The sequence below is a fragment of the Oryza brachyantha genome, chromosome 6 (assembly GCF_000231095.2).
Source record: "Oryza brachyantha chromosome 6, ObraRS2, whole genome shotgun sequence".
NCBI classification, from domain to species: domain Eukaryota; kingdom Viridiplantae; phylum Streptophyta; class Magnoliopsida; order Poales; family Poaceae; genus Oryza; species Oryza brachyantha.
In genome coordinates, this window is record NC_023168.2 from 21,834,188 (window position 1) to 21,849,052 (window position 14,865).

The 14,865-nt window shown below is 36.5% G+C and overlaps 1 protein-coding gene across 2 annotated transcripts; it reads right to left on the reverse strand.

Moving 5' to 3' along the window:
• Positions 1 to 1,923: 1,923 nt before the first annotated feature.
• Positions 1,924 to 5,206, reverse strand: LOC102702020 (phytoene synthase 1, chloroplastic-like). 2 transcript variants are annotated; one of them, XM_006657304.3, is made up of 7 exons: positions 4,975 to 5,206; positions 4,278 to 4,695; positions 4,110 to 4,160; positions 3,408 to 3,580; positions 2,764 to 2,999; positions 2,475 to 2,667; positions 1,924 to 2,405 (listed from the first exon to the last, which is right to left on the reverse strand). In XM_006657304.3, exons 2-7 carry the CDS (start codon positions 4,669 to 4,671, stop codon positions 2,232 to 2,234), a joined length of 1,221 nt encoding a protein of 406 aa, XP_006657367.2. In that variant the 5' UTR covers positions 4,672 to 4,695; positions 4,975 to 5,206; the 3' UTR covers positions 1,924 to 2,231. The 2 variants fall into 2 exon arrangements, with proteins under 2 accessions (XP_006657367.2, XP_015694262.1); XM_015838776.2 differs by having other exon boundaries at positions 4,278 to 4,702.
• Positions 5,207 to 14,865: the final 9,659 nt, after the last annotated feature.

Consider the following 14,865-nt stretch of genomic DNA (forward strand, 5'->3'; position numbering starts at 1 on the left):
AATGTCTCTTCGCATATAAGTTTTGGAGGAAATTTAGCAAGAGGTAAAACCTTACGGAAAATCCACTGAGTCTTTATTTCTCCTCAAATTCTTGTGTTTTTCGTGTGGTTCAATCAAATGGTTATGACTACGTTTTTCCTGTATTTTATAGTACTCTGTTTTATACTTATATTTCTATCAGAATCTTATGTTTTTTTCTGTTCCTACGTTTATTTATTACTGTGATTCAAATGGACCTAATAGACCAAGACAATTTAAATTAGCTCTCATATATTTCTAGTCCACTGAATTTTAAACAGTACAAGTCATTTTATTGATCAACAAAATTAGATAGTAGCAACGCAGGAAGGCACATCCGTGGACAGGATGGGGCAGGGCAGCAGCACAGCGTACGCTTTGCTTCCTATAAGAATTGATGCATAGAGACAGAAACCAACACAGTTGGATCATGCCATGCGCTCGTGCGTGCATGTGCATCTCCATCTACCCTACACATCCAACCAAACGATCAATCGACCATTCATTCATGCTTTCTGATTCATTTCCGCTTTTTGCTCCATGTCTGTTCACCAGTCAATATCAACTTTACCATACCAGTACCATGGTTTCATTTATCACGGAAGAGACCGAAACCAGTCCTAAATGGAGCAACTATAATCACTAAAAAACTATTAATTCTTAACTCAAAAATTGAAAAAAAAATCGTCATGGTTTTAGACATCAAATCACACACAATTATCGTGCGGTTTGGAGCTTAGGATAAACATAACTATCACAATTATTTTTTTGATTTATCTACTGGTTTTTTACAACTTTTGAATTTGGGCGATATTTACGAAATTGTATTACCAAAAACACTATCGTATCTCGGCGATACATGCGATGATCGTGATAATTGCAGTTTTTGTGAACCCTGACTAGCAGCAGCGCTACCACTGATCAACTATGATCAGTAATAAGCATAGTAGGTTCTCCCTCCCATGCCCATTCACAGGACAACATAACCTTCATTTCCATGGTTTTACGGCACATGCTGGTACTGTAACTGCACAACAAGGATTACAAGCAACCCAGACCATCCATATATTTGATTCAGTGGCTAAGTTCACTAACTAAAACACAACCTGTTTATCTATAACGGCTCAGAACCCTGTTCTATAATGGGTGAGCCAGCTCTTACAAACGTGAATAGTCGACGAATAAAAAACCACCGTCAATGTTGGCTCATTGTTCCAACATGTAAACTATCTTGCAAAATTACAGAAATCGAACGAAATAAATAGAGTTTTGAACAAACAATGACCAGGGAGCTCGTGGATCGATTTTTGTTGATCATCAGTATCATACAAAATATATTATGTGGGGGCTTCAAAAAAGTATTATGCGATTGTCATGTCTCTTATTATTGCTTAATTTATCTTAGAGCAGAATAATATATTTCACTTGCGAGTGGCATATGAGAGAGAGTCAATTGGGACACTTTGCCAAACAACTAAAGCAATTTATTTTTGTTGAAAAGAAAAACCCCATGTGGACGTCGAGGGTAGGCAGGTGCACATGAAAGACAGTATGGAGTTTTTCCTTTCCTGTTTGATGAGAAAAGGCAAATATGCAGCTAATTAAGGGCTAGGCCCAGCCATCAACAACAGATCAGACCATAATAAAAAGGGAAGATAAGGGTGTGTTTGGTTGCCTGGATATCCCTAGCCTGGTCCGTAGCGCAGATACGGATCCGGTTAGATACAGGCAACCAAACAGCCTCTAAAGCTCTCTCTGCTACCGTGTATATTGGGCCCAAACCATACCAGAATGGCCCAACTCGAAGGTTTTGTCCTTCCCAATCTCCACCGCTCTAGTGTCTGCATTTTACACTGTTTCCTGGATCGTTTATATTATATATACAGATAAAGCCATACATATATGTTTGCATGATGATCCTTTTTGTAATGTAGTATGCCCCAATTCTGAAGTTGGGTCATTCTTTCTACTAGTATTACAGGTTGCTCATTCTTCAGAGTCACATACCACGTCGCAGCAAGAAAGGAAGGAAGAATATACATGGTAGAAACATATGCAACCATCACCACCTAGGCTGGCTGGCTGCAACATCCCTGTGTTCGTACATATGCTGCTGTATGGTATGATACACACCATATTAATTGGAGGAAGGCAGATATCATATATATATGCTGTCTGTCCGATTCCTATCTACCCTAACCTGGTCATCTTTGCTACTTGTGGCTATTTCTCAGTGAGCAAGGCGTCAGCAGTGATCTACCATATGCCACAGGAAGTGCTAGCAATTTCTTCGCTTTCCCAACGTAGGCCCTCTTCGTGAAATTGTTGTAATCGTTTGCTTCAATCTCGTCAAGGATTTGCCGGTATAACAACAGAGATGCCCACACCTGCAATTTAATTTTATCATCTCAAATGTAAACAAGCAATGGCAATATTAGTGACTCGACTCATCTTACCGGCCACCGGCTTGCCTGGCTGAGCTCAGTCACCCCTCTCTCTGCCTCCTCGAAAAACATCCTAGCCCTCTTGATCTGTCTCTTCATGAAGCCTCTCCACTTGTTGCTCACAACACCATTGAAGATGTCCTCGTCAGAGAGTCCTGCCTCTGCGAGTTCATCTTGTGGTAAATATATTCTCCCTCTTCTTGCGCTGTGGAGAATTAATTTGGTTAAGAAGAATCAGACACAACAGCTATATATATATATATATGGATGCCCACGACTGTGTTGTAGTGGCAGTACTTACTCCTCTCCAACATCACGGAGTATATTGGTGAGCTGGTTGGCAATGCCCAGAGCCAAAGCAGCACTGTACACGCTTTCGGTTGTGGCCTTCGACTCGGGAGCAATACCCATGACAGGAACACTCATTAGACCCACAGTCCCAGCAACATAGTAGCAGTACATGTAGAGCTCGTCGAAGTTCTTGTATCTTGTCTTCCTCAGGTCTGACCTCATTCCTTCAATCATGTCCCTGAAAGGCTGCCCATATGTGTTGCGCTATTATATATACACCATCTGGTTTGTAAATTATTTACTCACATGAAAACACTAAAAGTTTTTCTCGTCATGGATTTTCAGGTGTTCTGTCAGAGGAACTTTTCTCTTTTGTCCTCCCAGACAATTACCAAGTTCTAATACCATGCAGTTTAGCCACCTGGACTAAGCACAATAAACTGTGCGAAAAGTTAACAGTGGCATCAGAGACTAATGGCCGACAAGTCATTATTATATTGATTGATGAACTATTTACTCGTCAACTTAGTAGGTCTAGTCATCTTGCACTTCAATTGTGAGGGAATTTCAACCCAATGTAGTCTAACAGTACGTGTCGCATCATTTTGATTTTCACTAGATATTTCTATATATATGCATATACCTGTCAGTTACCTGAATATCTATAGGAAACTTGGAGATGGTATCAGAGAGTGCAGCATCAAGCATGTCGTAGGGGCGTCCTGCGAAAAGATCGTCCAGCCTCTTCTCCCACCGGTCCAGTGCTGACGGTGTGATGTGCGACGCATTTGGTCCATCTACAAGCTCATCTGTCCTCCTACACCATACTACACAAAAAACTGCATGCATCAGATTTCAAATGTCATACCTGAACGAGTTCATTCGAAAATTCTAGCTAGGAGAATATGTTCTTTCAACTTTTTTCACATGGCTTGAGACTATTGGAGCCATTTAGCCTGCTGAAAGTCCAAATGGATGCTTACACTGATAATGGTTTTTCTTTTTTTAAAATAAAATATATGCACTAGTACTATTAGGCCTTTATTCTGCATTGACTTTGTATTTGCAAATGCATCGCATGCAGGTCTCAGAAAGTTTCTGTCTCCCATCGATAACCTAATTTTGACAATTACTAGAACCAACTTTGGTCCTGCAAAAGTCGCTGCTAAACAGTAGTATGCTAGTAGTTGCTATTAGATAGATGGATACCACCTTCAACTCATGGTAAACGTGAGGAGGAGAAGATATTTGATGATTTGAAGAAGGGGAAAAAAAGCTAGCCCCATTTTTTCAGATATGGTAACCTTACTGATGCATGGTAAATGGTAGGGAAGCAATGGAACAGTGGAGCTATACCATAGATGGCCCATATGGCGCGACGGCGCTCCTCTGTCATGAGCATGGTTCCTGCCATGAGAAAGAGAAAGCAGCAGCAACAGGATCATCCATGATCATCATCATCAAAGAAGAAGAAGAAGAAGAAGAGTCCATGCATGGGCGGTGAGAAGAAACGAACGCGCGTACCAAGGTAAAAAGTCTTGGCATACTCCTCGCAGATCTCTCTGCAGCGATGGTAGGCCTGGTTAAGGCCGCTGTTCCTGGGCAGAAGAAGGAGCTCGCTTTCCCCTGTGGTGAGGGGGGCAATAATAAGCTGGCGTTTGAGCAATGCTGCCTGCCTCAGCACGACGTCGTACACCTTCTGCTCCGACGAGAGGAGGACGGCAGGGCTGACGGTCATGAGGCTGGAGTAGACAGGCGAGGCCCGTGCGATCTCGCCCGGATCGACGCTAAGGCAGGCGTACTTGAGCGAGCAGAGGATCCTCCAGCTGGCCACCTTTGATCTCCTTGCAATTGGGTTGGGCAGGTGGTGGCCTTCCAAGAGGCCGGGGGACGCTGCCCGTAGGAGCGTGATCGCCATTACTACTTCACTCCTCTCCTCTCTCTGCAAGCTAGTATCGATCGATTGTGTGAGGAATTGGAATATTTATTAATAAACAAACAAATAAAAGAAAAAACAAATTAACATGCAGCAAGTAAGTAGTGTCGTGGTTGCGATTGCGTTGTAGTGGTGGCCGCACTCACTCTAACTCTACCTCTATGGAATGGAGTATGAGGCAGGCAGGCATGCATTCAGATTCAGGCGCGCGCACACACACACGTATGGTATGCGCGCAGTGGCTCAAGGAAGGAAGGAAGGAAGCAAGCAGCTTTGACCACTCACCCTAGCTCAGCTCTTATCTTATCAACAACACCGGCCGGCACCCCACCCACCAGTACCAGTTAGCTCTTGCTATTCTTCTTCTTCTTCTAGTACTTGTAGGCATGCCAGGAAGGAAGGAAGCAAAGCAAAGCATATGCTGCAGCTCATCGCAGCATCCTTCTTTGTGGCACACTGTATATCTATCACGTACTGCTAGGACACTGTGGTGTCTGCAGGAGATAGGAGAAGAAGAAGAAGAAGAGTAGGAAGGGAGACGTGGAGAAGACGAGGGCCAGGCAGAGGCAACAGCAACAAGGATAGGGTTATCGCCAGCTCACTTTGCCGCCTGCTCTCACTGGTGACACTTGGAAAAGTCCGGATGCACCCTCTCTCCGACGTGGCTAATTCCTCAATTTGAGATGTTTGCCCACCAACACAACACAACATGCTACCTACCTACCAATTGCCATTACCCTAGCCTGACCTGCCGATTAATCAGTCAAGATAACTGCTTTGGGGGACATGTGTTTTGCACACATCTAAACCATTTTTTTTAGATTAGCAGCTTTTTAAATATTCTAAATACTGGGTGTATAAAAATCATAACTATAGATTTATCTTGAAAATTATTTCATGGATGTATGCATGTTTCTATAATAAATACAAGAGCAGTTTTATGGTCTTTGAATAGGTATCGAGAGGTACGAAAATTTTAGTGTAAAAACCTGGTACCGAGAGGTGCCAAAATTTATAGTACATTCTCAAAAACCGTAAAATTGCTCTAAATACAAATAACAATTGGAACTCGTGGTTAAAATTGTATCTTAAACCGATCTCCAAATAATACTTTTTTTCGCAAGAGGAAATGAGCATAAGGGAGATCATAAGTGAGATAAATCAACGAAGAAGTGGTTTGTTGTTCCTTCTGTTCATATGTATTATGTATTTGTTGTGTTTCTCGATCCTCAACCGTCTCCCTAAGTTGATCTGTTTCCCACGCTTCTATTCACGTGTTTTATACTCCTTGTTCCAAACATGCTTAAATGCTGACTATATTTAACTATTATGTCCTTGTTTCCCTTGCATCTCCAGTCTCTTGCAGATAGGCTACACTCTTTTAGAAGACAAAGATGGAAGATACAAGATTTTCGGATTTTTTAATAGCCATTTAATGGTATAAAAGAGGATTAACTAATACAAAGTTAAATCTAACTTTATAAATATGAGATAATAAATTCTATATATATATATATATTTTAAAATGTACATTTTTGTAGTTCATAAAACATGCACACAAAGCACAAAAGCCGAGGAAAAATTTAAGAACAATATGTTAGGAAAACTGACCTGATCGAATACATACCGAAGATACGGAAGAATTTAACGTGAAAACCCTTGCAAAATAAACACGGACGCCCACCGATAATAACCACATGATTACAACGGGCAGAAATACACTGGGTTGTTGTGTGAATGTGTCTATATATATATACATATGTATGTGAGGAAATCTAATAGAAAAAGAGTACAAGTCTTATTAGAAAACTCTAAGAATCCTAAAGGAAAAAACTAAGAGTTATATTAGAAAACTAATAATATAATTTAAATATATTATAGATTATAATTCGGATCATATCTCTAAAAACCTCCACATTGAGACGAATTTTCTTGTAGCATAAAAATCATAAATCACCATAAACCTCATGTTGATAAATCACCTTGCGATAAATAATCTTTTGGACCATATTAAGCATGAACCAAACTTAAGAAGAACAAGAATCTCTGTTGTTTTGAACAGGAGCAGAGCATCATAATTCATACTCATCATGTAAATAAAATCCTAAATCTGTTGCTATAAATTGGTGGAACCCAACCGTGATTGCGAACCAAAACAAATTACTTTAATTTCCTGATAAGCCTTATGAAAAATTGATTGAGTGATTATAGCAGTTCCTCTGGAATCACGTGGTTAGAATAGAACTAATATTTTTATTCATAAATTATTTATCATTTACAAATATGTTGTTTGGCTTATTCCAAAAAAGCCAAAGCAATCATCCCTGACCCAAAGAAAGAAGTCACCGTGAGTACGCGCGTGCTCTCTCTCAATCATGTAGAGTTGATGAGGTCCTTCGGGCCGCGTTCGGCCCCAGGTTAAATTATTTAACCCCTCTCGTTTCCGCATACACAGTTATCGAACTATTAAACGGTGTATATTTTGCAAAAAAATATAGAAAAAACCCTCTCACTCCCAACCAAACAATGCCTTAGTTACGAAGCTTCCAGTTCTCAAATATGCGTGTCTTGGTGCACCGGAGAACAGGAGTAGCAGCTGTTGCATTGTGTATTTGTGTGGTGGAGCAAAAGAAGAGGAGGAAAAATAGCATGGAGCAACCCCAACACGTGTAGGACTTTGCGTTTGTTCTGCTTGATTCTTCTGGTGACTTATTCCTTGCACTGCACATCGATAGCAAGAGTACATCATATATAGCCTAGCTAGCCCTTGGCGTACATTGCATCTGAATATTGCATACCTCTTCTTCAATCTGCTGACGTGCCTTGTATACAATTCACCGCTAATTCCTTCTTCTTGTTTCATTTGAACCTATCGACTTGATGAACTACTTGCATATATATATATATATATATATATATATATATATATATATATATATATATATATATATATATATATATATATATATATATATATATATATATATATATATATATATATATATATATATATATATGCTGTAAAATGCTTCTCTCTCTCGTTGCATTTACATAGTATGGAAGAGTTGATTGATGAATGAAATCACTTTCCCTGAAACTGTGACAGATATTTAGGAGGCGTTTAGATTCAAAAAAATTTGGAAACAATGTCTCGTCATACGTTTGATCAGATGTTGAAAGCGATTTTCGGACACAAATGAAAAAACAAATTACAGATTCTATCAAGAAACCGCGAGACGAATTTTTTGAGCCTAATTAAACCGTCATTAACACATGTTGGTTACTGTAGCACTTATGGCTAATTATGAACTAATTATGCTCAAAAGATTCGTCACAAGATTTCTTCCGTAACTATGCAATTAGTTGTTTTGTTTATCTTTATTTAATGTTTTATTTAAATGTTTAAAAATTTGATGCGATGTTTTTGGGAAAAATTTTTTTTAACTAAACAAGACCTTACTCCATCAGTGAGTTGCAGACGGGACGGGAGTGGGAGGTGCCATCAGACATACTTTCAGTTTCAGCTAATGCTTGCATGCATCATATGGTGCGTTTAGGTTGTAAAATTTTTTTGCAAAATATCACGTCAGACGTTTGATCAGATGTCGGGAAGGGTTTTTGGACACAAATAAAAAAATAAATTATAGATTACACCAAAAAACCGCGAGACGAATCTTTTGAGCCTAATTATGCCGTCATTAGCATATGTTTGTTACTGTAGCACTTATGGATAATCATGACCCAATTAGTCTCAAAAAATTCGTCTCGCGATTTCTCCCATAACTGTGTAATTAGTTGTTTGGTTCATCTATATTTAATACTCTATTTAAATGTCTAAAGATTCGATATGATATTTTTGGAGAAATTTTTTAGGAACTAAACAACGCCATAGTCATGGTTACTTGGGTCAAAAAGGAAACCGAACCACTTGAGAGGAAAAAGAACGACACAATGTCTCCTGATTCCTGACTACTGCATCTTTCACAGCACAGTCAGCTCTCTTCTCTTCTCTTCTCTTCTCTTTTACTATTATCATACACCGCTGGCTTTATAATATGTTCCGGTAATCTAGCATGACAATATTATTGTTTTGCTTCTTTTTATCACCGCAATCTAATAACTTTAAAAATAAGTAGTAAATGATTTAATAAATAAGGTGAATAATCAAGAGACAGACTTTGCTCCACAGTTCATAGTGAGTCCGAAAGTCACAAAACAAGGATTGCATCCATGGTTTCAAATGCAGCGCAAATAGTAAGCCCATGGGCCTTCTCGCAGCCTATATTAATCAATTTCCAAGCGAGGTGCCCTTTCCCTTTTCCCCTTAGCATTTTTCGGACAAACCAATATAACCTCCGTCTCATAATAACTTTATTTTTTTATTTCTATATCTAAGCATTTGATTATTCGTCTTATTTAAAATGATTGTAACAAAAATTAAAAAAAAGTCACGCATACATTACTATTCATGTTTTACCATCTAGCAACAATAAAAATATTGATAAAAAAATCAAATAAGACGAAGAGTCAAAACATTATATTTAAAAACTGAAAAATCAACTTAATAACTGTACATAATCATTCTATATTTCTGGAACTACTAGGACTAGGGCCTTTCCATATCAATGTACCAGCAAGTAAGGCCACCTCCAAAGTAGGTGCTTAGAGAAATGCTTATATGAAAAATCTGGTTTTTTATGCCACATCAGATCAACTCGGTGCTTATTTCTAGCAGCCACCGCTTAATCAAGCATCGATGCTAAGCAGGTGTTTAACCGTATCCATGCACTCAACCGGAGGTAATAACTTCCAAGTTTCAAGCACCTATGCAAGTTGCTTGCATTGGATTATAATTTTTTGATTAGGCGCTTAATGATATGGCAACTATTTTCTTTGTAAGCATTCGTATAAGCTTTTGGCGTTGAGAATGCCCTAAGCGCAATTCGAATGTAGTGCTAAAGAGAGGTGCTTGCGAAAAAAATGGTATAGTGTTTAGCTTAATCATATTGTTAAGTACCTTGCTAAGCACTCTTTATTGGAGGTGCCCAGCTGGTGCTTAAGATAATATGGTTAAGATAATGCATGACCAACAAATGACATGTCTGATCCCATTCATGATTCATCCAACCATCAACTAGATAACATTTTGATGCAGCGCAAGATATGCTATCATGGGGATGATGCGGTAAGAAAACCTTCGCGTGTATTCAGTGTGCTAGATCAACACGTTTTTTTGGCTACTTAAGATATGCTAGATTTGGTGTCAGCAATATAATATGCGGAATTTTGGATTTTAAAATAAATTGAACAACATATAATGACTAACTTAGAAATTATTAAGCGTGACTTGAAAATAAAAGACACACCTGAAGGCTCTTGCAATGCGAAAGGAATTTTTTTGACCAATGACCTCAATTAATGTAACATCTATAACACTCAAATCTAAAACACTTCGGCGATAATTATTTGGTTGCTTTATGGAAAAAAACCAAACGACATATTTATAACTATAAAATAATTAGGCTTAAAAAACTCTTCTCGTGGTTTTTTGATATCATATGTAATTAGTTTTTTAATTAGTTACTGAAATAGTTTTCCAAACATCTGATCGTCGGATATGACAATCCAGCTAAAACTTTCGGCGAAATAAACCAGCTCTAAATGTTTTTATTAAGTCCTTGGGTACTTTGTAAATGTGTTGGCCGGAAGGAAGGACGGGGGAGTACTCCCTTCTTCACAAAACAAATAAATTTTCTAATTTTTAGATACAACATTTAACTCTTCATCTTATTTAAAATTTTTTATAATTAATAATTTTATTTTTATTAGATAATAAAACATAAATAACATTTTATGTGTGACTATTTTTTTAAAAATTATTAAAAGTTTTTTAAATAAAACGGATAGTCAGATGCTTAGCATAAAAATCAAAAAGTGTTTTTCGCGAGACAGAGAGAGTAAAGTCGAAGATAGTGGGCTTTAAATGCAAGAGGATTGTGATGATGTACTCCGTTGATGGATGCCTTCAAACTGAAAAGATCTCCTCGTCGATCCGAATCCGATCGTACAATTACAAAAGGACATGCATGTGTTTCCTGCCACTTCCCCTGTTGTAACTGACATCAGAGACCAGGGGGTGATAGTGTGCTTTCTCGAGGAAAATAAAAAGAAAGCAATGCATTTGTAAACTAAAAATAATTTATAAATATTTTTTTAATATTAGTTCTTAGCAATCTAAAGATAACTACTATACAAATAAACTAAACTAAAAAAACATTAAAATTAACTCTATGTTAAAAAATAAAATTTTAGCTTATAGATATAATTACGAGTGAAAAGACGAGTGCGCAGTGATAGGAGTATCATTGCAAACAAATCACTCTCTACCTTAATTTCACTTGCTTACTGTATTTAATTTGCATGGCTGATGGCACAAAGCAAAAGCAAACTGAATGATCGGTCACAGCTTGTTTTGGTCACGGGAGTAAAAATTGAAGGCAAGTGCGTGCATGTGATGTACTGTAGGTAGTATGGCCGGCATGGCTGCTTCTTTCTGCACCATCTCTCTCCTCCTTTGGGGCTGATTATTTTTTTTTCCTCAAACACCATATTTATAAATAACAAATAATTTATAAATAAAATTTTATATACGTATTCTTAGCGATCTAAAAGTCAGTGCTAGAAAATAAACTTTGATGAACATCCTCTAAAATTAACTCCAAAATTAAGGTAAAAAATTTAAAATTTGATTTATAAATAAGGCCGCGTTTGGCATAAGAGCGGATGAGGTTTAGGTATGCAACTGGAAAATATAATAATAGAATAGTACATAATTAATTGATTATTAATTATATAAAATATATTAATATGGTTTTTTAAAATAACTTTTCTATAGAAAATTTTCGTAAAAAATATATCGGTTAGTAGTTTGGGAAGCATGTATATGAAAAACGAGAGAATTTAGAGTTACTTAGAGCAAGTTGAATACTATAGCCAATTACTAGCTCTAATTCATTTATAGTCAATAGCTAGCTATAAAACATATACTACTATGTCCCACATGTCATACACAATATTTTATAGTCCGTGCTGCAACTGATTATAATTTTATAATTTTATAGCTCGCTTCTTTTGTCTCTCCTCTCTTATCTTCTTAAAATATATTTATAGCCAACTTATAGTTGACTATTGTACTGCTCTTAAAAGGGAGCCGAACACATACTAAGTATAAGCGAAAAATGCCTGATTTAACCTCTCCCTTTTTGAAAGAAAGGAAAAGAACGGATTAATGTATATTTTCTTAAAGAAAATTTTGTACATGAAATTCTTAGAAAATTGTTTCGCATAATTACCGAGGCTGCTTAGAAAAAAAAACAAATTTTCGAGAGACGTAGTAACCCCGTTACCAGTAACAGTGATAACATAGGCCTTCGTCTTTATACTTTTTAAAGAAAAATCAAACGATATATTTATAAATAAAAATAATTTAGGAATATATATATATTCTCTTAGAAATTAAAAGCTAAAACTAACAAAATAAACTCAAATGAACTTGAAGTTTAGGCCCCCTTTAATTTAAGAAATTCATAGGAATTTTAGAGGATTTCATTCCTATAGGATTTTTTCCCACAGAGCCCTTTGAATTAAAGGAATGAATTCTATCAGATCCTTTGAAATTTCTATGGAATGTCTTTTCCCGCACAAATTTTTGGAGGAAATCTAACCAGAGGCAGAATCTCATGGAAAAATCCTTTTGAGTCTTTATCTCTCCTCAAATTCCTATGTTTTTCCTGTGGTCCAATCAAACGGTAATTCCTATGTTTTTCTGTGTTTTACAATTATCTGTTTTATAATTACATTAATATCATAATCTTATATTTATTCTATTTGTCTCTTTTTTTTATTTCTATGAAAACTGGGTTGAGTGCATGTTGAACTTGCAGCAGGAAAGCAGCCACCGACTGACCAGAAAGGATTGTACTTGTGGAGTACTGTATTGTACTGTTGTTGGGTTAATAATTGACCTGCCTCATCAGCTGTGTTGTGACTTGTGACTCCAGTTCGGTCGGCCTTCGAGGTTAAGCAAACTAGGATACTCGGATTTTTTTTCGTCGGTCTTTTACGAATAATTCTTCAATTACTAAATGGTTCATCTTTTAGTGAAAAAAAGATGTTATAAAAAATTTCATTGTGTCACGTTTCTACAGTAAAATTTAAAATTTACAGTAGTTCATTCTATAGTTTATATCATAAATAACTTATTACAAGATCAGGTAATCTCTCATCTTTCATAGTGTCATTGTGTCACGTTTTCATCCATAATCTTCAAAATAACACAGCTATGTTCTTTCTTGCATCTCGTTCATGGATTTTTATTTCCACATTTAATGAACCTTTAGATAATACATTTTATGTTAACATTTTCATATGAAATATTACTCACTATGATTTTTTAAATTGCTATTGACCTTTTGAATTTATGTTTGATATTTCGTCTTATTCAATTTTTCATCTAAATATACAAAATTATAGATAACTCTAATAATAAATTAAATGATAATAAAATATTTAATATATATATATATATTAAATAAGACGAATGGTAAATCGTAGATGCAAAAGACAACAACGCTAATAAAAGAAACCCAGAGGAGTATATTACAAGTCTTTAACTTTCTATGAGTTAATTTATTTGCTTTATCTTAATAGTTACTACAAATGAGATAGTCCATTGTTTTGGCTCTACGCCGTCGGTCGTCCATATACCATACAGTAGTAGGAAGAGAGCACCAGTACAAACCACGAAATAAATGTCTTTCCTCCTCTCTTGTTTTTTATTGGTTTCTTCCGTATTTTCCTTTTCTTAGGCTACCAGCATGCAATTGCTTATGAACTAAAAATTAACTTTTATAACTTAATTTAGAAGTTGAATTTGTGGTTTTTATTTTAATTTATTTTATAACAAATGCTTTTAAATTGCACATATATATATATATAATTTTTACCCATAGATTTTTCTTTTCAAAATAAGTCGTTTTGTCCTTTCTTTCCAAAAACGAAACAATGTTAGCAGCAACGTTGCACAAACAAATTAGCATTGTGTTTCTTTTGATTGCTTTAGAAAACACAATTAACATAAAGTTTGCAATGTCTACTTAAGCCTTAAGTATGACGTCTTACTGCATGCCCTACTGTATGCTGAATTGCTGATGTAGAATAACGCTAGATGATTGGTCATTCTTGAGCAAATATGATCACGGGCAGACCCAGAGCAAGAGAGGGAGAGCTAATTGCCTTCTTACTGCTTGATCCTCTGCTCTTCATTTTTTTTCCTTTCTTCCTTCCTCTTATCTTATAGGCTCTCTTCGTTTTGGAGGAATTTTACAGGAATTTTAGAGAAATTAAACTGTTTCATCTAAAATTCCTATAAAATTCCTACGATCCGAAGAAACCCTTAAGGAGATTTAGATCACCTGAAGTTGCTATACTAACTGTAACTTGATAGTTGTATTTTTTACCAGCAGATGCAAATCGTATGGCCCAAAGCAGTCCGGTGCATTGCAGCAAAAATACTGTATCATAAGATCTAGGTCTTGATCATCGGAATGGACGGATAAAATTTCGTACAATCCTTAACTTAACTTGCAGTTCATGTTGTGACTGCATGAGATCCGAATCCCTTTTAAAGGATCCAACGGGTATGGAGGCTTAAGCCCCTCACCCACGCTGGATCCGCTATTGAATACGATGAAAAACACATTCATGGTTTACCGATTACACGTTCACTCATAGTGTTAAAACCGTGTGCTTTCAAACAGAAACAGGTAATATGCTGATAAAATTATTCTTGATTTACTGATTATACATTCACTCATAATGTGTAACAGTAGTACGTAAAAACCTTGTGCTCTTCAACGAAAATGGGCATTCTTGGTTTACTGATTACACGTTCACTCATAATGTGTAAGAATAGCATGTTAAGACCTTGTACTCTCGAACGAAACGGGCAATATGATGAAAAATTCTCTTTTTTTTGGTAACGATGAAAAAAATTAAAAAAATTCTTATTTTACCGATTACACTTTCACTTGAAAGAAGATAGACATGTGTAGTATTCCCCAGTGCAACATGCGAGAAAGAGGTAGAGCACAGAAAATATCTCAGCAACCAACAAAC

Coding starts and splice junctions, on each gene's coding strand:
- LOC102702020 (XM_006657304.3), bottom strand. CDS start 4,671: ATGGCGATCACGCTCCTACGGGCAGCGTCCCCCGGCCTCTTGGAAGGC. Junction 4,161..4,277: donor TGCCAAGACTTTTTACCTTG/GTACGCGCGTTC, acceptor TTCTCATGGCAG/GAACCATGCTCATGACAGAG. Junction 3,000..3,407: donor AGTTTCCTATAGATATTCAG/GTAACTGACAGG, acceptor ACATATGGGCAG/CCTTTCAGGGACATGATTGA.